This window comes from Somniosus microcephalus, chromosome 3 (assembly GCF_052327205.1).
Source record: "Somniosus microcephalus isolate GS21.2 chromosome 3, FLI_Smic_1.0, whole genome shotgun sequence".
NCBI classification, from domain to species: domain Eukaryota; kingdom Metazoa; phylum Chordata; class Chondrichthyes; order Squaliformes; family Somniosidae; genus Somniosus; species Somniosus microcephalus.
In genome coordinates this window covers 134,180,540-134,207,658 of record NC_140989.1, presented here as the reverse complement: position 1 = coordinate 134,207,658, position 27,119 = coordinate 134,180,540, and the positions used below count along the sequence as shown (strand labels likewise).

Below are 27,119 nucleotides of genomic sequence, written 5' to 3'. Positions count from 1 at the left end.
AGTCCATTATTAAGGATACAGTAACAGAGCATTTGGATAAACATAATTTAATAGGACAGAGTCAGCATGGTTTTACAAAGGGGAAGTCATGTTTGACAAATTTGCTCGAATTCTTTGAGGATGTAACATACAGGGTGGATAAAGGGGAACCAGTGGATGTAGTGTATTTGGACTTCCAAAAGGCATTTGACAAGGTTCCACACAAAAGATTACTGATCAAGATTAAAAAAAATCACAGGATTGGGGGTAATATACTGGCATGGGTGGAAGATTGGCTATCTAACAGAAAACAAGAGTTGGGATAAATGGTTCGTTCTCGGGCTGGCAATCAGTAACTAGTGGTGTTCCGCAGGGGTCAGTGCTAGGACCCCAACTCTTTACAATCTATATTAACGATTTGGAGGAAGGGACCAAGTGCAACATATCCAAGTTTGCCGACGATACAAAGATGGGAGGGAAAGCAGTGAGTGAGGAGGACATAAAAAACCTGCAAAAGGACATAGACAGGCTAAGTGAGTGGGCAGATGCAATATAATGTTGGAAAGTGTGAGGTTATGCACTTTGGCAGAAAAAATCAAAGAGCAAGTTATTATCTAAATGGAGAGAAACTGCAAAGTGCTGCAGTACAAAGGGATCTGGGGGTCCTGGTGCATGAAACACAAAAAGTTAGTATGCAGGTGATCAGGAAGGCCAATGGAATCTTGGCTTTTATTGCAAGGGGGATGGAGTATAAAAACAGGGAAGTCTTGCTGCAGTTATACAGGGTATTGGTGAGGCCACACCTGGAATACTGCGTGCAGTTTTGGTTTCCATATTTAAGAAAAGATATACTTGCTCTCGAGGCAGTTCAGAGAAGGTTCACTCGGTTGATTCCAGAGATGAGGGGGTTGATGTATGAGGAAAGGTTGAGTAGGTTGGGACTCTACTCATTGGAGTTCAGAAGAATGAGAGGCGATCTTATCGAAACATAAGATTGTGAGGGGGCTTGATCGGGTGGATGCGGTGAGGATGTTTCCACTGATGGGTGAGATTAGAACTAGGGGGCATAATCTTAGAATAAGGGGCTGCCCTTTCAAAACTGAGATGAGGAGAAACTTCTTCACTCCGAGGGTAGTAAATCTATGGAATTTGCTACCCCAGAGAGCTGTGGAAGCTGCAACATTAAATAAATTTAAAATGGAGATAGACATTTTCCTAGCAGATAAGGGAATTAGGGGTTACGGGGAGAGGGCAGGGAAGTGGACGTGAGTCTAGGTTCAGATCAGCCATGATCCTATTGAATGGCAGGGCAGGCCCGAGGGGCCGTATGGCCTACTCCTGCTCCTATTTCTTATGTTCTTATGTTCCTACATATCTGTCTGGAGGAATCTCTGCGCTTCCACTGATTGGAGCACCAGGCCCATGTGATCCCAGGTACGCTTCCACACACGCTGCACCCCTGGGAGCCATGGGCCATTACGCTGTCTTCGAGTACACAGCGTCAAAAAGCAAGTTCGCAAAGGAGGGTCCCCATCATGTAAGTGTGAATTCTATTCGGATGCCAGAGGCTTACTCTGTAGGTACGCCGCCAACTGCAAAATACAGGCCATTATTTTGCAAGGCAAAGCTAAACTTGAACCCTTCACCCTTACAAGGAAACATCAAATCTCCACTTGGCACCTTCTCAGCTCATCCACACAAGAACAGAAACTCAGGGAATGAATTGCATGCATGGATTTGTATCCTACCACCCCAAGACACAGAAAACAGGACGGACACCCTTTGAAATTAAGGGACTCACTCTAATCAGCAGTCTTCCTTCTGCAATAGCAAGGTTTAACGTGTATGTAAGATGTCATGTATGGATTTGTTAGTGTCCTAGACAAGTGTTATGGCTTAAAAAAAATGTTTTCTTAATTCTCAATTACTATTCCTACTAAGACATAAGCCATGCATGGGTTTTAGCCCTTAATTATTATCTCATTGCCCTCCTTAGTTTTCTTTCTGGCGAAAGTCACCGATTTACGGTTTAGACTTTATCTTGACATCATGAAAGAGAATGCGATCCACTTGTAGCCATCAATTTAGATAAGCAATTTTCGAAAATGGTCCAGTGTCCCCATTCTAGTCAAAACACTCGTAATCCAGGACAAATGCACTGCATACTTTAAGTTTGTTACAAATATATTCTTACCCTCTACGTATGGGCCTTCCTTTGGATGTTCCCTTACTCTTAAATTGTACGTTTTGGTTGACTTTCTCCTGAGCAGATCCCTTACTCGTTCATTATAAATCTCCAGGTAGCTATTTTGTGAAAGAAAAAGTTTTTTTTTTTTAAATACTTAAACATATTACAAAATTAATTCTGCATGCCACAAACATCAAGACCAGCAGGATCCTTTCAGACCCATTCCTCTGCCTGCTGCAACTGCTCTTGTGGCTTGAGGGCTCCCAGACACCCACAGCAAAGTTACACAACTCATTACTGTACTAACACTTTACAGATACTGATTGGGAAGGACTGCCAAGCAAGAGAAACATGAGGCTGAAGAAATGGGTTTGAGAAAGAAAGAACTTGGATTTACAAAGCTTTTCACAACCTCTGGACATCCCAAAGTGCTTTACAGCCAATGAATTACCTTTCAAAGTGTAACAACTGTTGTAATGTAGGGAAACGCGACAGCCAATTTGCTCACAGAAAACTCCCACAAACAGCAGTAAACAGATATAAATGACCAGATAATCTGTTTTAGTGATGTTGGTTCAGAGATAACTGTTGGCCAGAACACCAGGAGATCTCTCCTGTTCGCTGAATAGTGCCACGGGATCTTTTAAATCCACCTAAGAGAGCAGACTGAGGCTTTGGGTGATTTCTCATCTGAAAGACGGCACTCAGACAGTGCAGCGCACTCAGTACTACACTGAAGCGTCAACCTAGATTATGGGCTCAAGTCTCTAACTCAGGTGAGAGTGCTACCACCGAGCCAAGGCTGGCACCCAAGTTTCTTTTTAAATAAAAGATGGAAAGAGAGATAGAGAGGCAAAGAAGTTCAGCGAGAGTGTTCCAGAGAGCAGGTCTGATGCAAAACTCAAAGTTCTCATGCCAATGGTGGCATAAAGCGAGGGTGGGGGGGGGGGGGGAGAAAGAGAGAGAGAGAGAGAGAGAGAGAGAGAGAGAGAGGGAGAGAGAGGGAGAGGGAGAGGGAGAGGGAGAGAGAGAGAGAGAGATAAATAGAAGGCCAGTATCAGAGAGCAGAGTTACAAGCTTTGGGAAGGGTTACAAGCTGGAAGAGCTTGCAGAGATATGGGGGAGCAAGGGCATGAAAGGATTTATAGAGAATAACAAGGATTTTAAATGTAATACTTGATAGGGAGCCAGTGGAGGTTATTGATGGTGGTGATCAAAGAACGAGACTTAGTGTGGGACAGGACACGGGCAGTAGAGATTTGGACAAGCTGAACTTTATGATGGGAGGAAGATGGGAGGCCAGTGAGGGAGCACTGAAATTTTCAACACCAGAAGTTGAAGAGTACTTATAACGGTTTCAGGAGTGGGGGGCTGAAGCAAGGGCGAGGCAGGCAACGTTGTGGAGGTGGAAGTAAACAATCTTGGTGATAGATAGCATACAGAATTTAAAGCTCAGCTCAAGATACTAGGGGGGCTAAATTCGGTTGATTTGTGCCTCCCGTTAGCGCCCCAAGAGGGCGTAAATCAACTAGCGCCTGGGCACGGCGCCGCTAGCGCCTCCCGCAAAATTCAGCGGGAGGTTAGCAGCGTGTGGCGCAGCACCGTTGATGATGATGTCATCGCCGTGCGCAGCACCCCGGCTGTAATATTGGGTGGCGCCCCCCGACTTACCCCCGGACGCTATGTCCACCGGGGTCAGGGGGGCCTACCTGCGGCCAGGGCGGCGCTAGTTAAAGGGGAGGTGGCGGGCGGCCATTTTTGTTGCTGACCGCCTGCCAGCACCTGCCCCCGTTGCCGTCCCGTGAAGCCCCCCCCCCCCCCCCCCACGGGGTGCCGGCTGCTCTCCGTGCCGGGCTCATTTGCCGGCACTCCCGATCCCTGGTGGCCCAGCTGGGCGCCGGGACATGCTGTGCCAGGCCCCTCCCCTTTAATAAGGGGAGAAAGGCCTGCAGTACCGCGGCGTGACGCAGCGCGTGGCACTGCGGCACATAGCACCGCGATATTGGCTCGCAGTGTCCCAATAGGGACGCGGGGCACTCCCAGTAGGAAAACAGGCTGCGGGGGCGCTAACCTTTTCTTAATTTTGCATATATTATATAGCAAACTCCAATCAAATCCAATCCAACCATCCAGTTTGGATTCTTTTTTCAAAAAAAATTAGAATACATTTTTGTGCTGATTAAACTGTCCAATAGTGGTGCTTAAGATGAAAACTGGTTCCATTTTTTTGGTCCAAACTCTTGGACCCAGTCTCAGCATCAAGCACTTCCATCAACAATACAAGATAAATTGCTCTTACTCTGCCCCCAACCATTGGCCTCAATTTGTACCTCATAAGAGCATTTCCTGCAATAGTGTTACACTTCAACAGCCACACTGGTGACTTTGATAAATTCAGAGGGTACGTTAACACTGAACCATCTAATTCTCACAATGACATTACGAGGTGCCAGTGAACACAGTACGGTTCTTCACATCAGCCAGGGAATGGCATATAACGCAGAAGCCTGAGGAGACTGAACTAACAAAGCAAAAACATTCCAGGTTCCTACCTTACTTCTGTGCGAAATGAAGCTTCATCCCACCGAGACTTCCCAGCAATTCTGTCATACAGCCCTTGACAAATTCGAGGTATCAGGCCTACATCTTCCTAAAGTAGAATATACAGTAGATTGTACATGGTCCAGAGAAGAAAGAGAGATGCTCAACCCCATGTTTACCTTCTGGTGCATTCAATTATTAAGCTTTCCTGTTACCATTAATGTAAACCTTAAGTCAAAATAACAACTCAATGCCAATCGCAATAGTAAAGCAAATTAGGCACATCAATGCGTGGACAGAAAGATGGTTTGGAAAAGAGGACTCTTATTTCTAGGGCACTGGGTGAGTTCTGGGCCAGAGGACGCTCTAAAGCTAGAATAGGGGTATGGTAGCTTCGTGGTTATGTTACTGGACTAGCAATCCAGTTGTTTTAACTACTTTGTACCATTTTACAGAGGAAGGTGAAAATACAACTGTAAAAGTATCTGAGGAGTTTGTGCAAGAGTCATTACTGGACTACATTAAAAAAGGGACGAAACATAGAAAAAAAGCAGCCAGTCCACATTGTATGTATTCCAAAATACTAAATGAAGTTGGGGGAAGAGACAGTAGAGTCAAAGGGCTGGATGGTGGCAAATGTTATACCTCTGTTCATGAAAAGGGAAAAGAATATGCCAAGAAATTACAGACCAGTCAGTCTTCTCAGTTGAAGGTAAACTTCTAGAATCCACACTACAGCATGAAATTAGTGAACATTTAGAATGTTAAATTTAGACATTTAATCAGACAGAGTTGGCATGGAGTTGTAAAGGCTAGGTCGTGCTTGAGTAATCTTAAAGACTTTTTTTTTTTTATAAAAGGAAATTGGAATCTACACGGGGAATGCAGCTTATATAAATCTTCTGATGAAGTGTCATTTCAATGCATTGTGTTCACATAAAACAGTTACTTGTTTTTGGCAAGGCTATTCTAGACCAACCTAAAAAGTGCCTGCCAGAAAACTGCATTTGGCATGAAAGTAGTGGAGCTCTGGTTCTCAGAACCTGTTCTGTTCCTACACCACTGGCCTTGGGCACTGGAAAATGTACCCATTGTACCTCTCTCATACGGCTACTAAAAACATCTTACCGGGTTTCCCATCATTGTATATGATTTGCCAGATCCAGTCTGGCCATAAGCAAATATGCATGCATTGTAGCCTTCAAAGGCAGCTTTAAGGACATCAGTGCCAAGATCCTTGAAAACCTGCAAGAAAAGAAACATATTTTACATATGACAGGGATAGATAGATACACTATTTAGCCTCTAGAATAAAGGCTAGCTAAATGTACTTACTCGTCTAGGTAGCTTAATTCCTTCCAAACTACAAGGTAGTTAACCCTTTATGTCAACTGCAAAAATAACTGAGCAGTCATGCAACAAATACAGGAAACTCTTTTTTATCTGGCACCGACGGGACTGGCGTGGTGCCAGTTTATCAAAAAGTCCGGATTACAGAGAGTTATAGTTAAAGGGTACAAGAGCTCCGTACACAGCAACAAATCCAGGCTTCCTGTTGCTTAGCAACAGCTGCAGGACCCCGGCCACAGACCAAGCGTCCCTGTTGCTTAGCAACAAGTGCAGAAACCCCCGATTACACAGCCAAGAATCAAGAAACGGCCACTAATATGAAGAAAAACTTAACTGAACCTACTCCTGAATTTTGCCGGTAAATCCAGAGTTTCCTGTAGCTTTAGTCAAAACGGCAAAACAGTTATTAAAGTTCAAGACTCAAATCAGGGTGACTGTAGGAGGCAGCAGGACAAAGTCTGGTTTCAAGCCCTATATAGTATGTTGCCCCACCTTCCCACCCCCGAACCTGATTAATACATCAGTGAATAGTCCATATACACAGTATTCAGTGTGTGGTTCATGTGACCTTACATGAAACTTGGAAATTCTTAAACAATTATACAATATCAAACCAAGAACCGTTACCGGTATAAGCATAAAAGTGTTTTAGAATTCATAAGAGGTGGAGTTTTAAAACACAAATGTAAAACTAACTCATTCTCAACATTTTATTTTTTGTACAGAGAAACTAATACATGCTTATTTTTCTATACCAAATATGTACGTGTCTGAAGATAAATTTAGGTCACCGTTAGGGAGCATGAAGTAGTGCATCATCTTATATGCATGCCAATGCAATGGTTGGTACTTTAGCTCACTCAGAGAGCATACTCATGTACTTGTAGCCTTGGCAGACTCTCCTAGCTGTTCTGGGCTCTCCAACGCTAGTGTCCCACTACCCAATTGTTATGTGCATAGCAGCAACAGCACACAAAACCAGCTAGTAGCAGATCATGAACTATCTGATTGTTGTAAAAACCCATCTGGTTCACTAATATCCTTTAGGGAAGGAAATTTGCCGTCCTTACCTGGTTTGGCCTATGTGACTCCAAATCCACAGCAATGTGGTTGACTCTTACCCGTCCTCTGAAATGGCCTAGCAAGCCACTCAGTTGTAACAAACCGCTACGAATAACAATAATCACCACACGGACTGCAGCGGTTCAAGAAGGCAGCTCACCAACTGTGGTAAACCACTGTTTGTATTCCACTGTGTACATGCCTGTACATGTCTCGGCTGACTCCTCCCACGAGTCCAGGTATAAAGGTGACTGCTCCACAGTCCCTCTGTATTCTGGACCGGTCGACCACTCGAGGCACACCTTCATTCTCTTGTTAATAAAAGCCTGTTAGTTACTTGCTTAATCTCAGTCTTTTGAGTTATTGATAGCGCATCACCAACACCTTCTCAAGGACAATTAGGGATGGGCAATAAATGCTGGCCTTGCCAGCGACGCCCAGATCCCATGAACAAATAGAAAAAAATGTTGTATCCATTAAAATCAAATTTTCCACTAGCTGGGAAGACGTGGTGATTCAAGAGGCAATTCCCCGGAAAGTGGATTTTGCACACACTATTCCATGCACTACCACCACTGTGCACTAAATAAGCGAGCTAGAGAGCTACAGAAAGCCAGCAAAACCAACATACACAAACACATTGGGGTACGGTAGCATAGTGGTTATGTTACTGGACTAGTAATCCAGAGGCGTGAGTTCAAATCCCACCATGGCAGCTGTGGAATTTAAATTCAGTTAATTAAATATATCAGTAATGGCGACCATGAAACTACTGGATTGTCGTAAAAACCCATCTGGTTCACTTTAGGGAAGAAAATCTGCTGTCCTTACAGGGTCTGGCCAATGTGACTCCAGACTCTCAGCAATGTGGTTGACTCTTAACTGCCCTCTGAAATGGCAGCTCATCGCCACCATCTCGAGCAATTAGGGATGGGCAATAAATGCTGGCCTCGTCATAATAAAAAAAAACACACTAATGCTGTAGGTTAGACCAGCTGCACGGAATCCCCTTGTCCCATATCTTATCACATTCACACAGGAGCCGTTTAAATGTAAATATATTTACATTAAATTGGATTGAAAAATGAGTAATCACAGCTCTCAGGAAAGATTTGAAATGAAAGACTTTCATTTATACAGCGCCTTTTACGACCTCTGGATGTCCAAAAGCGCTTTACAGCCAAAGAAGTACTTTTTGAAGTGTAGTTACTGTTATAATGCAGGAAATCAGGCAGCCAATTTGCACACAGCAAGCTCCCACAAACAGCAATGTGATAATGACCAGATAATCTGATTTTTAGTGATGTTGATTGAGAGATAAATATTGGCCAGGACACTTGGAAGAACTGTGTATTTACACCTGACATGGAAATTGACGACACTGACCACCAATTTTCCCGGCTTTTGTCTTGTCAACCTTATCCTCAATGGCCGCACTTATTTCTCCACCCGGCTCGGTGTGCTCAAGAACCTATGCAGTGATGTGCTCCTGGGACAGGATTTCCAGAAACAACACAAAAGACTCACTTTCGAGTTTGGAGAGTCAAAGCCAGAGCTTACTATTTCCAAAGTACCATTTTGTGCGCTTTCGGTGGCTTCACTCGACGAGCCCTCATTTGCCAATCTTTCTCCCCCCCCCCCCGCCGATGTAAGCCCATAGTCACTAAATCACGACGTTTCAGCCAAGATGATCGAGCCTTTATCGAGGCAGAAATCTCTCGCCTTCTAGCTGACGGTATCATTGAGCCATGTTCATCTTCCTGGCGGGCTCAAGTCGTCATTGTTAAAAATCCTCTGAAGCAACACAAGAAATGTCTTTGCATCGATTACTCGCAAATTATTAACCAATATACCGACCTGGATGCCGACCCACTACCACGCATCGATGACATGGTCAATAACCTTGCCAACTACAAGGTATTTTCAACTTTTGATTTAAAGAGCGCATATCATCAAGTACCGTTAAAGGACTCGACAAAAAGTATACAGCCTTTGAGGCCAATGGTCGGCTTTACCAGTTTTGTCGCCTTCCATTTGGGGTCACCAATGGGGTGGCCGTCTTTCAACGGGCAATAGATAGCCTAGTCAAACAGGAGAACTTAACGGACACTTTTCCATATCTGGATATCACCATTGCTGGTCATGACCAGAAGGAGCATGATGCCAACCTCCAGAAATGTTTTGACGTTCTCAGTCGTCGCCACTTAACCTTAAGTGAGTCCAAATCTGTTAAATCAGTACCATCAGTCAACATCCTTGGCTACTGGGTGGGCAGCGGTGTCATCAAACCAGATCTGGAGCGACTTCGTCCACTTCAGGAGCTCCCTTCCCCCTACGAATCTCGGCTCTCTTCGTCGGGCACTCGGCATGTTCGCCTATTATGCGAAATGGATACCCCACTTCACTGACAAGATCCAGCCCCTGATTCACGCTAAGTCATTTCCATTGGAGGCAACGGCTATTTCAGCTTTCAACCTCAAGCGACAACTGGAAAAAGCCACGCTTCGTTCCACTGATGAAAATCTTCCTTTCGTGGTCGAATGCGATGCATTGGATGTGGCGATCTCTGCGACCTTGAATCAAGGTGGTCGACCTGTTGCATTTCTGTCCAGAACTTTGCAGGGTAGCGAGCTCCATTATCCTCCTGTCAAGAAGGAGGCTACGGCCATCATCGAAGCGGTACGTAAATGGAGTCATTTTCTCACTCGTCGCCATTTCACACTTATAACCGATCAGTGCTCCGTGGCCTTTATGCTGGATAACCGGAAACGCACTAAGATCAAGAATAACAAAATACAACTCTGGAGGATGGAATTGGCTGCCTTTGGATACACCATACATTATCGACCCGGCAAAGAGAATGTGGCCCTGGATACCCTCATGCGGGCATTCTGCTCTTCCATGTCAACTTCGACTCTGGCGGATCTTCATACTGACTTATGCCATCCTGGCGTTACCTGTATGTTGCACTTCGTGCGAACTAAAAATCTCCCATTTTCTATAGAAGATGTGAAAAGAACGTGTTCCTCCTGTAAAATTTGTGCGGAATTAAAACCGCAATTCTTCCGTCCATCAGATGGCTCGCTCATACACGCTATGCAGCGACTCAGCATTGACTTTAAAGGGCCATTGCCTACCTCAACGCGGAACACCTACTTACTGACTATGGTGGACAAATATTCACGCTTTCCCTTTGCTTTCCCCTGTCCCAATATGTTTACTTCCACAGTGATCAAATGCCTTGATCAAGTCTTTTCCCTTTGCGGTATGGCCAATTTCATCCACTCTAATCATGTCAAGCGAACTCAAAAATTCTCTCTCCCAACGGGGAATCGCCTCAAGTAAAACAACACCGTACCATCCCATTGGTAACAGACAGGTTGAGAGATAGAAACATAGAAGATAGGAGCAGGAGTAGGCCATTCAGCCCTTCGAGCCTGCTCCACCATTCAATGAGATCATAGCTGATCATCCAAATTCAGTACCCTGTCCCTGCCTTCTCCCCATATCCCTTTAGCCTTAAGAAATATATCTAACTCTTTCTTGAATATACTTAATGAACTGGCCTCCACCGCCCTCTGTGGCAGAGAATTCCACAGGTTCACCACTCTCTGGGTGGAGAAATTCCTCCTCATTTCAGTCCTAAATGGCTTACCCCTTATCCTTAGACTATGACCCCTGGTTCTGGACTCCCCGGCCATCAGAAACATCCTTCCTGCATCTAGTCTGTCCAGGCCTGACAGAATTTTATAGGTTTCGATGCGATCCCCTCTCAATCTTCTAAACTCCAGTGAGTATAAGCCCAATCGACACAATCTCTCCTCATACGTCATTCCTGCCATCCCAGGTATCAGCCTGGTGAATCTTCGCTGCACTCCTTCCATGGCAACAATGTCCTTCCTCAGGTAAGGCGACCAAAACTGCACACAATACTCAAGGTGTGGTCTCACCAAGGCCCTGTACAACTGCAGCAAGACATCCTTGTTCTTGTACTCGAACCCTCTTGCTACGAAGGCCAACATACCATTTGCCTTCTTAACCGGCTGCTGCACCTGCATGCTTACCTTCAGCGACTGGTGCACAAGAACACCCAGGTCTCTTTGCACTTCCCCTTCTCCCAATCTATTGCCATTCAAATAATAATCTGCCTTCCTGTTTTTGCCACCAAAGTGGATAACCTCACATTTATCCACATTATAGTGCATTTGCCATGTTTCTGCCCAATACAATGCTATCATTTGGAACGCTGTTCGTCTTGCGCTGATGTCACGCAACCTACCAGACCAGCAGTGGGAAACTATGCTCCCTGACGCATTGCATTCCATCAGGTCTCTCCTTTCTACGTCTACCAATGTCACACCTCACGAGTGATTCTTCAGCTTCCAGCATCGCTCCACCCATGGGACGTCTCTACCGTCATGGTTGGCAGCTCCTGGCCCCGTGCTGCTCCGAAGATTCGTCCGATCGTCGAAAACCGATCCTCTAGTCGACGAGGACTTGGCTCTGGCTGTACTCTGCAGAGGAACTATCGCCCTCACCAGTATTCTGGTTGGAGAGATTCCCTTCTTTGGCTCCCCATGGCCCACATGATCCTAGGGATGCTGCGAACTACCTGCGCCCCGGGATACGTGGGCCCTGCGCACCGGCAGTTTGGAGAGGCCCAGCAGCGGAACTCTGCATCTCCCGGGAGCCCTCAGGCAAGGGCACTGATTTTTCCAGATCGCAGCCCTCTGCCCTCGGGAGGCCTGCGATTGGAAAGTCTGGGCCATTAATTAGTTTATCTAGTGACGTTAGAGAGAGAATAAAATGCTAATACTCACCCACCAATAACCTACTTGCAGTCCTGTGACGTCACTCCTTGCTTTTGCTGTTCTTTTGGAATTCGGCGGATTTGTGTATGCTTCCTCAGATGCCGTCTCCTTCCAGGTCCGTTGTCCTCGGGTCCCGTGTTCTTTATTCTCTGCTGCTGCCTCTTCAGCTGCCTTCTCCTTCCAGGTCGGCGGATTTGTGTATGCCTCCTCAGATGCCGCTTTCATGAAGTTAACGATGGAGCGGTGTAACTCAGACAGCAACTTTAGGATTTCCATATTTAACTGCGTATCTGCCACTCGCCTGAAGTTGGTGTAGCATTTGTGCTTAAATAATGGCGAGTGTCATTAGCCTCACCATTACTTTGACAGCAAATTCTGGCTCAATGTAAAATCTGGAAAAGCTGTGGTAAGTCAGCATCAGAGAAAGAGATCCCTTCTGTTGGAATTGTTGGTCAGAACCTTTTTTTTTATAATTCGTTCACGAGATGTGGGCATCCCTAATTGCCCTTGAGAAGGTGGTGGTGAGCCACCTTCTTGAACCGCTGCAGTCCATGTGGTGAAGCTATTCCCACAGTGCTGTTGGGGGAGTAAGTACCAGGATTTTGACCCAGCGACGATGAAGGATCGGCGATATACTTCCAAGTCAGGATGGTATGTGACTTGATGGGGAACTTGGAGGTGGTGGTGTTCCCATGCGCTTGCTGCCCTAGTGGTAGAGGTCGTGGGTTTGGTTGGTGCTGCCGAAGAAGCCTTGGCGAGTTGCTGCAGTGCATCTTGTAGATGGTACACACTACAGCCACGGTATGCCGGTGGTGGAGGGAGTGAATGTTTAAGGTGGTGGGTGGGTTGCCAATCAAGCTGACTGCTTTATCCTGGATGGTGTCCAGCTACTTGTGTTGTTGGAGCTGCACTCATCTAGGCAAGTGGAGAGTATTTCATCACACTCCTGACCTGTGCCTTGTAGATGGTGGAAAGGCTTTGGCGAGTCAGAGGGTAAGACACTCGCCACAGAACACCTAGCCTCTGACCTGCTCTTGTTGCCACAGTATTTGGTTCAGTTAAGTTTCTGGTCAATGGTGACCCCCGGGAAATTGATGGTGGGGGATTCAGCGATGGTAATGCCGTTGAATGTCAAGGGGCGGTGGTTAGACTCTCGCTTGCTGTTTGAACTGAATCTATCTTTTTCTTTCAGATGCTGACATACCTGCTGCATATTTCCAACATTTTCTCTGTCTTTATTGATGATTTCCAGCTTTTGGTCACTGATGTAAACGGTTTAACTAGACTTCATGCATTGCGAGGGTTATTTTTGTATAATTGTGGTTTTCGCACAAACTAGTGACTACCACTGTTTAAAAACACTGGTAGGATTAAGGGAAACAAAATTATTTAGTTATGCATATATGGTACCAGTTTTTATTTTAGTCTTTTTTGGTTTCCTTTTGCTGCATTTACATAAGAAAATAACAAGAAATAGCAGCAGGAATGGGTCATTCGAGGCCATGGCTGATCTTCTACTTCAACTCCACCTTCCAGCCCTATCCCTCGATACCTTTGTAGGTTTTCTAGTTTCAGAAATACAAAAGATGTGACTAGCATAATTTTCTTTTAAAACATACTTATGATATAATTAAACCTTAATAGTTGATAAACAAAGTTTTCCAACACAAGATCAAAAGAAAATAGAAGCAAGAAAAGGCCCAACCACCTGCCTGACCTTAAACAGTATCACCAATGCAGAGATACTGCACTATCAACATCGCTGACCAGACCTTTAACTGGACCAGCTCATCAATAACACAGGAAAGCTGGGTACGCTGTGAGAAAGAGTTCACCTGATTGCTCAAAAACACTCCACCATCTTCAAGGCTCAATTTAGGAGTACAAAGCAATACTAACTCACCTAGATGGTACTGCCACAACAACCCTCAAGACTATTCAGGATAGAGCAGTCCTCTTGATTAGAGCCCTTGCCACTGGACTCAATATCCACCACCTGCATGTTGTGGCTGCCAAGTGTACTATCCACAAGTTGCACTGCAGCAATTCACCAAGCTTACGTTGACAACACGTTCTAGCCCTGCTTTTTCTACCACCAAGAGTGATGAGAACAGCAATGTCATGGGAGCACCATCATCTCCAAGTCTCACACCATCCCGACATACATTGCTGTTCCTTCATCATCGCTGGATAAAAATCTTGGCATTCATTACCTAACTTGTCATCTGCACAAGGATTGCAATTGTTCAGGCTCATTGCCAACTTCAGAGCAACTGGAAAAGGGCAACAAATATGGCCTTGCCGACATCCAGAGAACAAATACATTGTTAAACATGTATCAATCCTATTCTTCCAGAGAATAAATACAATTTTTTTTTCCTTCACAGGCTACAATCAGATAACCATGATGGCCGCTTATCTAGTAACCGGCTGCTGTCAGGCTGTAAAATCTGAGATACCTGCTGCAGCAACAGAAGAGGAGGACCAAAACATTTAAAAAGGGACTTGAAGCTCTACACCCAATTTTGCTTTTAGATCTCTGACTGGGCTGAAGCTTTCATCGGGTAAAGGGGTGGGGAAGAGGCGCCCACTAATGGGACCTCCCCCCTCTGAAAAGGCATTCAAGCACACCTTCCATCAATGCCCCAGGGGCTATTGCCACCCCTTCTCCTGGCGGTCTCTAGAGTCAGCTGCAGTAGTCACAGAAAGACAGAGAAATCAGGCAGGCTTCTGTGCTCTATATCCCTGCCATTATTTACATGCCAGCCATCTCCCCTGCTGGGCTGGGGAAAAGAATTTTGAGGGCGGAAAATCAAGAGGAGTGCTGGTAGAGGTTGGGATATGGCGGTAAGCCTCCTATCTTTTGATCATGAGCTGCTACAGTACCCAAAATCAGGCAGTATATTGGAGGAAAATCCAGCCCTCAGTCTCCAAAGTAAACAACCAACCTCCAACCCGCTTCCCCACCAGGCAAACCTCCAACAAAATAACCTCTGAAATTTCCTGCTGTCCCCCAAAGATGTGCAAGTAGAACTCCAGGATGTTAATCCAACTTTAACTCATGCATACAATTCTGACTAGTTGCATGGCTACAGCAGTACATGACCATTTTATTCCATGCAGTGTCCCCTGTATTTATCCTTGCATCATTGAATTGCATTTTTACAGATATTCTGGGTTTTTTTTTTTTAAAAAGAGGTTAAGACATGGCAACCACAAATTTTGCTTAGAATCTGTTCCACATTACTACTTCTCTATTGTAAAATGAACCGCTGATCTCTATTCTCACTAGAGGCTTTTCAAATTTGTACTCTATCCTGCAATTACAATTTGTATTCAATTATTTGCATTATTATGATCTATGCCTCAATTTTTTTGTGGGGTAGGGAGATGATGAAATAAAAGTGCATCTGATCATCATAGGAAAAACATACCCTTTCCTGAGACACAAACTTGGGACTCCTGCAATCAGCAGAACAGTAAGAATAGTCATACGTAAACGTCTTTAGCCGCTCTCGTCCAGAATCTCCTGAACTTCCTTCTGGGATCTATTGAGAGGGGGGAAAAAAATCATATTAAAATCTTCAAAGTTATCATTGGAAATTGATAAAATGTTTTTACATACAAGGTGAAATAAAGTACATTCATTTTGGATAGAAACACTTTTCACCACAGTTCAACATTGCCAATAGAACAGGGTACTTTACTAGAACACACTGTTCAGTCACCAGTGCAATATTTTATAGAATCATAACAGCACAGTAGGAGGCCATTCGGCCCATCAAGCCCCATGCCGGCTCTCTTGCAAGAGCAATTCAGCTAGTCCCATTCCCCTGCCCTTTCCCCGAATGCTTTGAACACCAAAGCATTTCTGGAAAAGTGCTTACGCTGCATTGAAATTATTTTGGTGTTCAATACTGAAAAGAAAACAGAGGGATATCAATGCACATGGTTTTTATTGTAGCAATATTCTCAGCATTTCACGGTTATACTTTAAGCCAGGGGTTCTCAACCTTTTTGCTAAGGAGGCGCCCCTTCTCATGTTATAAAAATTCCGCGAACCCCCTGTAACACGTATTTTTTCTGTATAGAAATTAGTTAGTTATTAATAGTTCTATTAGATCTTACATAAAGAAGAATTTATTAAGTCCTAAATTTACATAAGCAAAATACTGCAGATGCTGGAAATCTGAAATAAAAACCGAAAATGCTGGAAACACTCAGCAGGTCAGGCAGCATCTGTGGAGAGAGAAACAGAGTTAACGTTTCTGGTCGATGACATATTTTCAAACAGAAATGGGTTTTTGTACAACTAACAAATTCTTAGTAAAGCAGTGGTTTGAGTTTTGAGTTTGAATTTTTTTTCAATCTTGCACAAGATGTGCATAGGATCCAAAATCAAACTTGCAAGCATTTTTTTTTAATTTTTTTATTCGTTCCTGGGATGTGGGCATCGCTGGCAAGGCCAGCATTTATTGCCCATCCCTAATTGCCCTCGAGAAGGTAGTGGTTAGCCGCCTTCTTGAACCGCTGCAGTCCTTGTGGTGAAGGTACTCCCACAGTACTGTTAGGGAGGGAGTTCCAGGATTTTGACCCAGCAACGATGAAGGAACAGCGATATATTTCCAACTTAACCACCATCCTGACTTGGAGGGGCACTGGCAGGTGATGGTCTTCCCATGCTCGTGCTGCCCTTGTCCTTCTAGGTGGTAGAAGTTGCAGGTTTGGGAGGTGCTGCCAAAGAAGCCTTGGCGAGTGGCTGCAATGCATCTTGCAGATGGTACACACTGCAGCCACGGTGTGCCGGTGGTGCAGGGAGTGAATGTTTAAGGTGGTGGATGGGGGTGGCAATCAAGCGGGCTGCTTTGTCCTGGATGGTGTCACACTTCTTCAATGTTGTTGGAACAGCACCTCCTAGAATGGTTACAGCATGAAGGCCATTCGGCCCATCAAGCCCGTGCTGGCTCTCTGCAAGTGCACATCAGCTAGTCCCACTCCCCCGCCCTTTCCCCATAGCCCTGCAAGTTTCTTTCCTTCAGATACTTATCCAAATCCCTTTTGAAAGCAGTGATTGAATCTGCCTCCACCGCCCTTTCAGGCAGTGCATTCCAGATCTTAACCACTCGCTGCGTAAAAAAGTTTTTTCTTATGTCGCCTTTGGTCCTTTTGCCAATCACCTTAAATCTGTGTCCTCTGGTTCTTGACCCTTCTGCCAATGGGAACAGTTTCCCTCTATCTACTCTGTCCAGACCACTCATGATTTTGAACATCTCCATCAAATCGCCTCTCAATCTTCTCTGCTCCAAGGAGAACAACCCCAGCTTCTCCAGTCCATCAACGTAACTGAAGTAACTTTATGATACTATTATCACGGTTCCCTAAATGTTCACCTACTGACACTTGCTCCACTTGACCTACCTTATTCCCCAGAATCAGATCCAGCAATGCCTCCTCCCTCGTCAGGCTGGAAACATACTGATCAAGAAAGTTCTCCTGAACACACTTCAGAAAGTCTTCCCCTTTTCTGCCCTTAACACTCATCCAGGCAAGGAGAGAGTGTATTCCATCACTCCTGACTTGTGCCTTGTAGATGGTGGAAAGGCTTTAGGGAGTCAGGAGGTGTGACACTCGCCGCATAATAACGAGCCTCTGACCTGCTCTTGTTGCCACAGTATTTATGTGGCTGGTTCAGTTAAGTTTCTGGTCAATGGTGACCCCCAGGATGTTGATGGTGTGCAATCATCAGTGAACATCCCCACTTCTGACCTTATGTTGGAGGGAAGGTCATTGATGAAGCAGCTGAAGATGGTTGAGCCTAGGGCACTGCCCTGAGGAACTCCTGCAGCGATGTCCTGGGGCTGAGATGATTAGCCTCCAACAACCATAACCATCTTCCTTTGTGCTAGGTATGACTCCAACCACCAGAGAGTCCCCCCCCCACCCCCACCAATTCCGATTTACTTGGGCTCCTTGATGCCACATCGGTCAAATGCTGCCTTGATGTCAAGGGCAGTCACTCACCTCACCTCTGGAATTTAGCTCTTTTGTCCATATTTGGACCAATGCTGTAATGAGGTCTGGAGCAGAGTGGTCTTGGCGGAACTTACACTGGGCATCGGTGAGCAGGTTATTGGTGAATAAGTGCCACTTGATAGCACTGTCGACGACACCTTCCATCACTTTGCTGAAGATTGAGAGTAGACTGGCCGGATTGGATTTGTCCTGCTTTTTGTGGACAGGACATAATTCGGCAGTTTTCCACATTGTGAGGTAGATGCCAGTGCTGTAGCTGTACTGGAATAGCTTTGCTGGAGGCGCAGCTAGTTCTGGAGCACAAGTCTTCGGCCCATAGCCTTTGCTGTATCCAGTGTATTCGGCCATTTCTTGATATCACGTGGAATGAATCGAATTGGCTGAAGTAGTTTCTGTGGTGGTGGGGACATCAGGAGGAGGCCAATATGGATCATCCACTCGGCATTTCTGTGCTGAAGATGGTTGCAAAAGTTTCAGTCTTGTCTTTTGCACGCGCATGCAGGGCTCCGCCATCATGGAGGATGAGGATATTCACAGAGTCTCCTCCTCCCATTAGTTGTTTAATGGTCCACCACCATTCACGATTGAATGCGCCAGGACTGCAGAGCTTTGATCTGATCCATTGGTTGTGGGATCTCTTAGCTCTGTCTATAGCATGCTGCTTCCGTTGTTTAGCATGCATGTAGTCCTGCGTTGCAGCTTCCCCAGGTTGGCACCTCATTTTTAGATACACCTGGTGCTGCGCCTGGCATGCTCTTCTGCACTCCTCATTGGTCCCCTGGCTTGATGGTAATGGTAGAGTGAGGGATATGCTGGGCCATGAGGTTACAGATTGTGGCGGAATACAAATCTGCTGATGCTGATGGCCCACAACGCCTCATGGATGCCCAGTTTTGAGACTGCTAGATCTGTTCTGAATCTATCCCATTTAGCATGGTGGTTAGTGCCACACAACACGATGGAGAGTGTCCTCAGTGTGAAAATGAGATTTCGTCTCCACAAGGACTGTGCGGTGGTCATTGCTACCAATACTGTCATGAACAGATGCATCTGTGACAGGTAGTTTGCTGAGGGCAAGGTCAAGTAGGTTTTTCCCTCCTGTTGGTTCTCTCATACCTGCCGCAGTCCGAGTCAACAACAACTTGTATTTATATAGCATCTTTAAAGTAGTAAAACGCCGCTAAGCACTTCACAGGGGTATTAAAAGACAAAAAAGTTGACACCAAGCCACAAGCAGAAATTAGGGCAGATGACCAAAAGCTTGGTCAAAGATGTAGGTTTTAAGGGATACTCAAAAGGGCAGAATTAGAGGAGCACAGATATCTCTGAAGGAGATTACAGAGATAGGGAGGAGCAAGGCCATGGAGGGATTTGAAAACAAGGATGAGAATTTTGAAATCGAGGCGTGGCTTAACTGGGAGCCAATGTAGGTCAGCGAGCACAGGGGTGATGGGCGAACAGGACTTGGTGCGAATTAGGACACGGGCAGCCGAGTTTTGGATGACCTCAAGTTTACGTAGGGTAGAAAGTGGGCGGCCAGCCAAGAGTGCTTTGGAATAGTCAAGTCTAGAGGTAACAAAGGCACAGATCAGGCTTTCAGCAGCGGATGAGACGGGCGATGTTACTGAGGTGGAAATAGCCGGTCTTAGTTATGCTGCGGATATGTAGTTGGAAGCTCATTTCAGGGTCAAATATGACACGAAGGTTGCAAACAGTGTGGTTCAGCCTCAGACAGACGTTAGGGAGAAACATAGACACATAGAAGATAGGAGCAGGAGTAGGGCATTCGGCCCCTCGAGCCTGCTCCGCCATTCAATAAGATCATGGCTGATCATCCAAATTCAGTACCCTGTCCCTGCCTTCTCCCCATATCCCTTTAGCCTTAAGAAATATATCTAACTCCTTCTTGAATATATTTAATGAATTGGCCTCCACTGCCTTCTGTGGTAGAGAATTCCACAGGTTCACCACTCTCTGCGTGAAGAAATTCCTCCTCATCTCTGTCCTAAATGGCTTACCCCTTATCTTTAGACTGTGACCCCTAGTTCTGGACTCCCCCGCCATCGGGAACATCCTTCCTGCAGCTAGTCTGTTTAGTCCTGTTAGAATTTTATAAGTTTCAATGAGATCCCCTCTCATTCTTCTAAACTCCAGCGAGTATAAGCCCAATCGACCCAATCTCTCCTAATATGTCATTCCTGCCATCCCAGGCATCAGTCTGGTGAATCTTCGCTGCACTCCCTCCATGGTAAGAACATCCTTCCTCAGATAAGGCGACCAAAACTGCACACAATACTCAAGGTGTGGTCTCACAAGGGCCTGTACAACTGCAGCAAGACATCCTTGTTCCTGTACTCGAATCCTCTCGCTACGAAGGCCAACATACCATTTGCCGCCTTAACCGCCTGCTGCGCCTGCATGCTTACCTTCAGCGACTGGTGCACAAGGACACTTCTCAGCTCTACCCATACAGATTCCACATCAGAGCTAATATCCTTTCTTACTATTGTGTTAATCTCCTCTTTAACCAGCAATGCTACCCCACCTCCTTTTCCTTTTTGCCTGTCTTTCCTGAATATTGAATACCCCTGGATGTTGAGTTCCCAGCTTTGGTCACCCTGGAGCTATGTTTCCTAAATCCCAATCATATCATATCCATTTACATCTATCTGCGCAGCTAATTCATCCACCTTATTATGAATGCTCCTCGCATTAAGACACAAAGCCTTCAGGCTTGTTTTTTTTTTTTTAAACACTCAGACCTTTTAGAACTATTATTTACTGTGGCCATGTTTGATTTAAACCCTTGACTTCTCTGCCCGCCACTTTTGCTTTTCTCCTTCCTGTCTGTTGCTTCTATCCTTGTTTCCCATTCCTCTGTCTCTGAGGGATAAAGTCAGTGGCTAGGGGACGGTGGTTGTGGTGGGGACCGAAAACAGTGGCTTCGGTCTTCCCAATATTTTATTGGAGAAAATCTATGCTCATCCAGAACTGGATGTCGGACAAGCAGTCGGACAATTTAGAGACTGTGGCGGGGTCGAGAGAGTTGGGTGTAATCAGCGTACATGTGGAAACTGACGCTGTGTTTTCGGATGATGTCGCCAAGGGGCAACATGTAGATGAGAAATAGGAGGGGGCCAAGGATAGATCCTTGGGGGCACCAGAGGCAACGATGCAGGAGCAGGAAGAGAAGCCATTGCAGGTGATTCTCTGGCTACGATTAGATAGATAAAAATGGAACCAGGCGAGAGCAGTCTGGCACCTATGTCCGTCAAGACTTGGCCAGCTTGGTCAGTAGTGGCGCTACCGAGCCACTCTTGGTGATGGATACTGAAGTCCCCCACCCAGAGTACATTCTGTGCCCTTGCTTCTTCCAAGTGGTGTTCAACATGGAGGAGTACGGTTTACCACCTACCGCAGCTGCTGAAACAGCAGAAGTTTTTTTTGCCCATTCTTGACCTGAATCCATGAGACTTCATGGTGTCCGGAGTCAATGTTGAGGACTGCCGGGGCCACTCCCTCTGACTGTATACCACTGTGCCGGCTCCTCTGGTGGGTCTGTCCTGTCGGTGGGATGGATACTGAAGGAGGAACCTAGGACATTGGCTGAAAGGTATGATTCTGTGAGTATGACTATGTCATGCTGTTGGCACAAGTCCCCAGATGTTAGTGAGAAGGACTTGCAGAATCGACTGGGCTGTGTGCACCGTTGTCATGTCTGAAGCCGGTGCGGAGGTCAATGCCGGGTGGTCCGTCCAGTTTTATTCTTATTACTGTTATTGGTAGCGATTGTGTACAACTGAGTGGCTTGCTAGGCCATTTCAGACGGCAGTCAAGAGTCAACGACATTGCTGTGGGTCTGGAGTCACATATAGGCCAGACCAAGTAAGGACGGCAGATTTCCTTTCCTAAAAGACATTAGTGAACCAGATGGGTTTTTATAACAATCAGATAGTTGGTCACCATTACTGATGCTAGCTTTTTATTCCAAATTTATTTAATTTATTTAAATTCCCCAGCTGCCATGATCATTAGTCCAGGCCTCTGGATTACAAGTCCAGTAACATAATGACTATGCTACCATTCCCGGTGCAGTTGATTGTTTCTTTGAAGTATAAAACGAATTAACACCTTTTGTTTGATGCAAATTATCTGTTACCAGCACTTCCATGATAAATTAGAATTCACATTTGTTTTGACTTTCAACAAGATAAGGAAACCCTGTGTACATCAATGTATGGCATGGCATGCTTTTATGTTATCTGTATAAAAATTAGCTATTATACCTTATGTAAAGAAGGATTTATTAAGTCCCAAATTTACACAAGCAAAATACCATAGATGCTGGAACTCCTCAGCTGGTCAGGCAGCAAACATTAACTCTGTTTCTTGCTCCACAGATGCTGCCTGACCTGCTGAGTATTTCTGCCATTTTCTGTTTTCATACTAAATTTACATTATGTGCCCATTTGCTGCCCAAGGTCTGCTCCAACATTTGCTTAACAGGAAATGAACCAGGACCAACAAGCAGAGTGTTCACTACAGGCTCGTTTTGTGCACACAGTTGGACTGGACTAAAATTCCAGGTCCACAGCCTCCATTTCAAAAACAGAACATCCCCCTTATTTCGATACCAAACCCAACACAGCGGTGAAAGCCAGCAACTTGAATTAACAGCACCAGTAATAGCAGAGGTGGATGGTACATGAGAAATGGAAAAATAAACAGGGCCCTGAGCAACTTTACCCACCTGATCTCATCACTGTAAATCCTTTAGTGACACAGGTAGCCCCCCTCTTACCTCCCCCACCCCAACCCTTTCATAAATAGCCAGTGGTGTCTCAAAGGACACAAACTCCCAGATTAGGCCTATCGGTCCGTCAGAGAAGCACATGGCCATGAATATAAAGCGCAGAGTCTGAGGCATGAAGAAAATTGTGATAACATCTTTAGCTATTTTACTAACTCAGACTGAATACAGAGAGAGTCACGCCGGATCTCGATTAGTACAGACTTGCCACAGGCCCAGAGACCAGAAAGTCTCTTTTACTTTCTGCCCCTCTTTCCATCACCCCGCGCCCCCCCCCAACCCCCGGCAAGGCTACGGGGCATGCGCACTCTCTCCATTGACGGCGTCCCCTCCCCGTCTCAACCAGTTTAATCAGGGGGAAAAAAGTCTCTTTTTTCAAACGCGCTAGCGACTTCCAACCAACACAGGGCAGCTCCACACGATTGCAAAGAAGAGTTGAAATGAAGGCTCGCGCGACCTCGGCCCACACAACGCTAGACTAACTCGCAGATTTCTCCACCTCCAACTCAGATTTTAATCCCCCAGAAGAGATCGGTGTCGGGAGCAGTAGGAGAGCGGCAGCACAGTGAGTATTTGAACTCACTTTCGTGGGCTTTTTCCTCAGAGACTTATCAATCTCACAGACCGGCGGCAGCATTCCAGAGACACGTCACGATTCAAAACGTGACACAGGCAAGAGGAAGCAGCTGATTGGGTGAGTACTTATACTACTCTAAAGTTTGACAGTTAAGGTTAATAGTTTATAAAGTTTAGAAGGTCTTAATTTTTGTGGTTTATAGTTTCTACAGTCTCCGTTGTGTAGCGGGGAGTGCTAGTAAACAAGGGCCCTTGAGTATATAATTTAATTGTAGTGTAATTAGTGGTATTGATTTGATTTAATTTAATTTGAATTAATTAAAGGGTAAGTCATAGCAGCACAGCTCGGCCCCGTGGCATGCTCCTCCAGCACCATGTGGGAAATCAAGGACACTTTCTGTATCCCTCACGACCACATGCGCGGTAAGTGCATCCAGCTGCAGCTACTGGCAGACCGCATTGCGGCGCTGGAGTTACGAATGGATACATACTGGAGCATTCGCGATGCTGAGGACGTCGTGGATAGCACGTTTAGGGAGTTGGTCACACCGCAGGTAAAGGCTGCACAGGCAGGAAGGGAATGGGTGACCGCCAGGCAGAGTAGTAGGCGCAGGCAGGTAGTGCAGGGGTCCCCTGTGCCCATCCCCCTCTCAAACAGATATACTGCTTTGGATATTGTTGGGGGGAGATGGCTTATCGGGGGAAGGCAGCAGCAGCCAACTTCCTGGCACCATAGGTGGTTCTGCTGCACAGGACGGGAGCAAAAAGAGCGGGAGAGCTATAGTGATAGGGGATTCTATTGCAAGGGGAATAGACAGGCGTTTCTGCGGCCACAAACGAGACTCCAGGATGGTATGTTGCCTCCCTGGTGCAAGGATCAAGGATGTCTCGGAGCGGCTGCAGGGCATTCTGGAGGGGGAGGGTGAACAGCCAGTTGTCATGCTGCATATATGTACCAACGATATAGGTAAAAAATTGGATGAGGTCCTAAAAGCTGAATATAGGGAATTAGGAGGTAAATTAAAAAATAGGACCTCAAAAAGGTAGTACTCTCAGGATTGCTACCAGTGCCACGTGCTAGTCAGAGTAGAAATAGAAGGATATTTCAGATGAATAAGTGGCTAGAGGAATGGTGCAAGGGGGAGGGGTTCAAATTCCTGGGACATTGGAACCAGTTCTGGGAGAGGTGGGTGTTGAATTCGTGATTCTTAAAGTATGATGTTTTCCAATAACTACACAGAGGCTGTAACTTAACAATCAACAGGTGTTTACTGGAGGAGGGTAGTCTCAAGACTGACAGTACAGAGGCATGCTCAAGGCTTATATACAGGTGTGGTCACTGCCGGTACTACAGTATACAGGAGCTGTAAAAGTAGTTCTCTCTTAAAGGTACATACACTACAGTGGGACCAATACAAACTGGACGGTCTGCACCTGAGCAGGACCGGAACCGATGTCCTAGGGGGGAGTGTTTGCTAGTGCTGTTGGGGAGGGTTTAAACTAAAATGGCAGGGGGTTGGGATCCTGTGTAGGGAGACAGAGGAATGAGAAACAAGGATAGAAGCAAAAGACAGGAAGGAGAAAAGCAAAAGTGGAAGGCAGAGAAATCAAGGGTTTAAATCAAACAGGGCCACAGTAAATAATAATTCTAAAAGGACTAAGAGTGTTAAAAAAACAAGCCTGAAGGCTTTGAGTCTTAATGCGAGAAGCATTCGTAATAAGGTGGATGAATTAGCTGCGCAAATAGATGTAAACAGATATGATATCATTGGGATTACGGAGCCATGGCTCCAGGGTGACCAAGGCTGGGAATTCAACATCCAGGGGTATTCAATATTCAGGAAGGACAGGCAAAAAGGAAAAGGAGGTGGGGTAGCATTGCTGGTTAAAGAGATTAACACAATAATAAGGATATTAGCTCTGATGATGTGGAATCTGTATGGGTAGAGCTGAGAAATACCACGGGGCAGAAAACGTTAGTGGGAGTTGTATACAGACTCCCAAACAGTAATGCGGAGGTTGGGGATGGCATTAAATTGGAACATAAGAAATAGGAGCAGGAGTAGGCCAATCGGCCCCTCGAGCCATTCAGTAAGATCATGGCTGATCTGATCCTAACTGCCAATCCACTATCACAGAACCATCTCCTGCATCTAACAGAATTAGACACACGAAATAGGCTACACGGCCCCTGGGCCCACTCCGCTACCCACAGGGCCATGACCGATCCGAACCTTGACTCATGTCCAGATTCCTGCCCGCTCCCCGTAACCCTTAATTCCCTTTACTTCTAGGAAACTGTCTATTTCTGTTTTAAATTTATGTAATGATGTAGCTTCTACAGTTTTTTGGGGCAGCATATTCCACGGACCTACCACCCTCTGAGTGAAGTAGTTCCTCATCTCAGTTTTGAAAGAGCAGCCCCTTATTCTAAGACTATGCCCCCTAGTTCTAGTTTCACCCATCATCGGGAACATCTTCCCTGCATCCACCCGATCCAACCCCTTCACAATCTTATATGTTTCAATAAGATCGCCTCTCATTCTTCTGAACTCCAATGAGTAGAGTCCCAATCTACTCAACCTCTCCTCATATGTCCATCCCCTCATCCCCGGGATTAACCGAGTGAACCTTCTTTGTACTGACTCGAGAGCAAGTATGTCCTTTCTTAAGTATGGACACCAAAACTGTACGCAATATTCCAGGTGCGGTCTCACCAATACCTTGTACAACTGAAGCAATACCTCCCTATTTTTAAATTCTATCCCCCTAGCAATGAAAGCCAACATTCCATTGGCCTTCTTAATCACTTGCTGCACCTGCATACTAACCTTTTGAGTTTCGTGCACCAGGACCCCCAGATCCCTTTGTACTTCAGTACTTTCCAGTTTCTTGCCATTAAGATAATAACTTGCTCTACGATTTTTCCTGCCAAAGTGCATAACCTCACACTTTCCAGTATTGTATTCCATCTGCCAAATCTCTGCCCACTTACTTAGCCTGTCTATGTCCCCTTGAAGGTTTTTTATGTCCTCCTCACACTACTTTTCCCCCCCATCTTAGTATCATCTGCAAACTTTGATATGTTACACTCGGTCCCCTCCTCCAAATCGTTAATATAGATTGTAAAGAGTTGGGGACCCAGCACTGACCCCTGCGGAACACCACTAGTTACTGATTGCCAGTCTGAGAATGAACCATTTATCCCAACTCTCTGCCTTCTGTTAGATAGCCAATCCTCTATCCATGCCAGAATATTACCCCCAATCCCGTGATTTTTTATCTTAAGCAATAATCTTTTGTGTGGCACCTTGTCAAATGCCTTTTGGAAGTCTAAATACACTACGTCCACTGGTTCCCCTTTATCCACCCTAGATGTTACTTCCTCAAAGAACTCCAGCAAATTTGTCAAACATGACTTCCCCTTCATAAAACCATGCAGACTTTGTCCTATTAAATTATGATTATCCAAATGTCCTGTTACTGTCTCCTTAATAATGGACTCCAAAATTTTACCTACCACAGATGTTAGGCTAACCGGTCTATAGTTTCCAGCCTTCTGTCTACTGCCCTTTTTAAATAAGGGTGTTACATTAGCAGTTTTCCAGTCTGCCGGGACCATTGCCGAGTCCAGGGAGTTTTGGAAAATTATTACCAATGCATCCACAATCCCTACCGCCACTTCCCTCAAGACCCTAGGATGTAAGCCATCAGGTCCAGGTGATTTATCCGCCTTGAGTCCCATTATTTTACCGAGTACCACTTCCTT

The 27,119-nt window shown here is 45.5% G+C and overlaps 1 protein-coding gene across 5 annotated transcripts in view; it reads right to left on the bottom strand.

Annotated features, from left to right (window-relative positions):
• The window catches only part of kif16ba (kinesin family member 16Ba), a 290,426-nt gene that overhangs the window by 236,285 nt on the left and 27,022 nt on the right, over positions 1 to 27,119 (bottom strand). For all 5 annotated transcript variants that reach the window (XM_085981640.1, XM_085981641.1, XM_085981643.1 and 2 more), the window contains exons 3-6: positions 15,366 to 15,479; positions 5,837 to 5,953; positions 4,720 to 4,817; positions 2,174 to 2,283 (exon numbers count right to left, since the gene is read on the bottom strand). In XM_085981640.1, the coding sequence (XP_085837766.1) occupies positions 2,174 to 2,283; positions 4,720 to 4,817; positions 5,837 to 5,953; positions 15,366 to 15,479 (439 nt within the window). The remainder of the gene's footprint in view (positions 1 to 2,173; positions 2,284 to 4,719; positions 4,818 to 5,836; positions 5,954 to 15,365; positions 15,480 to 27,119) is intronic.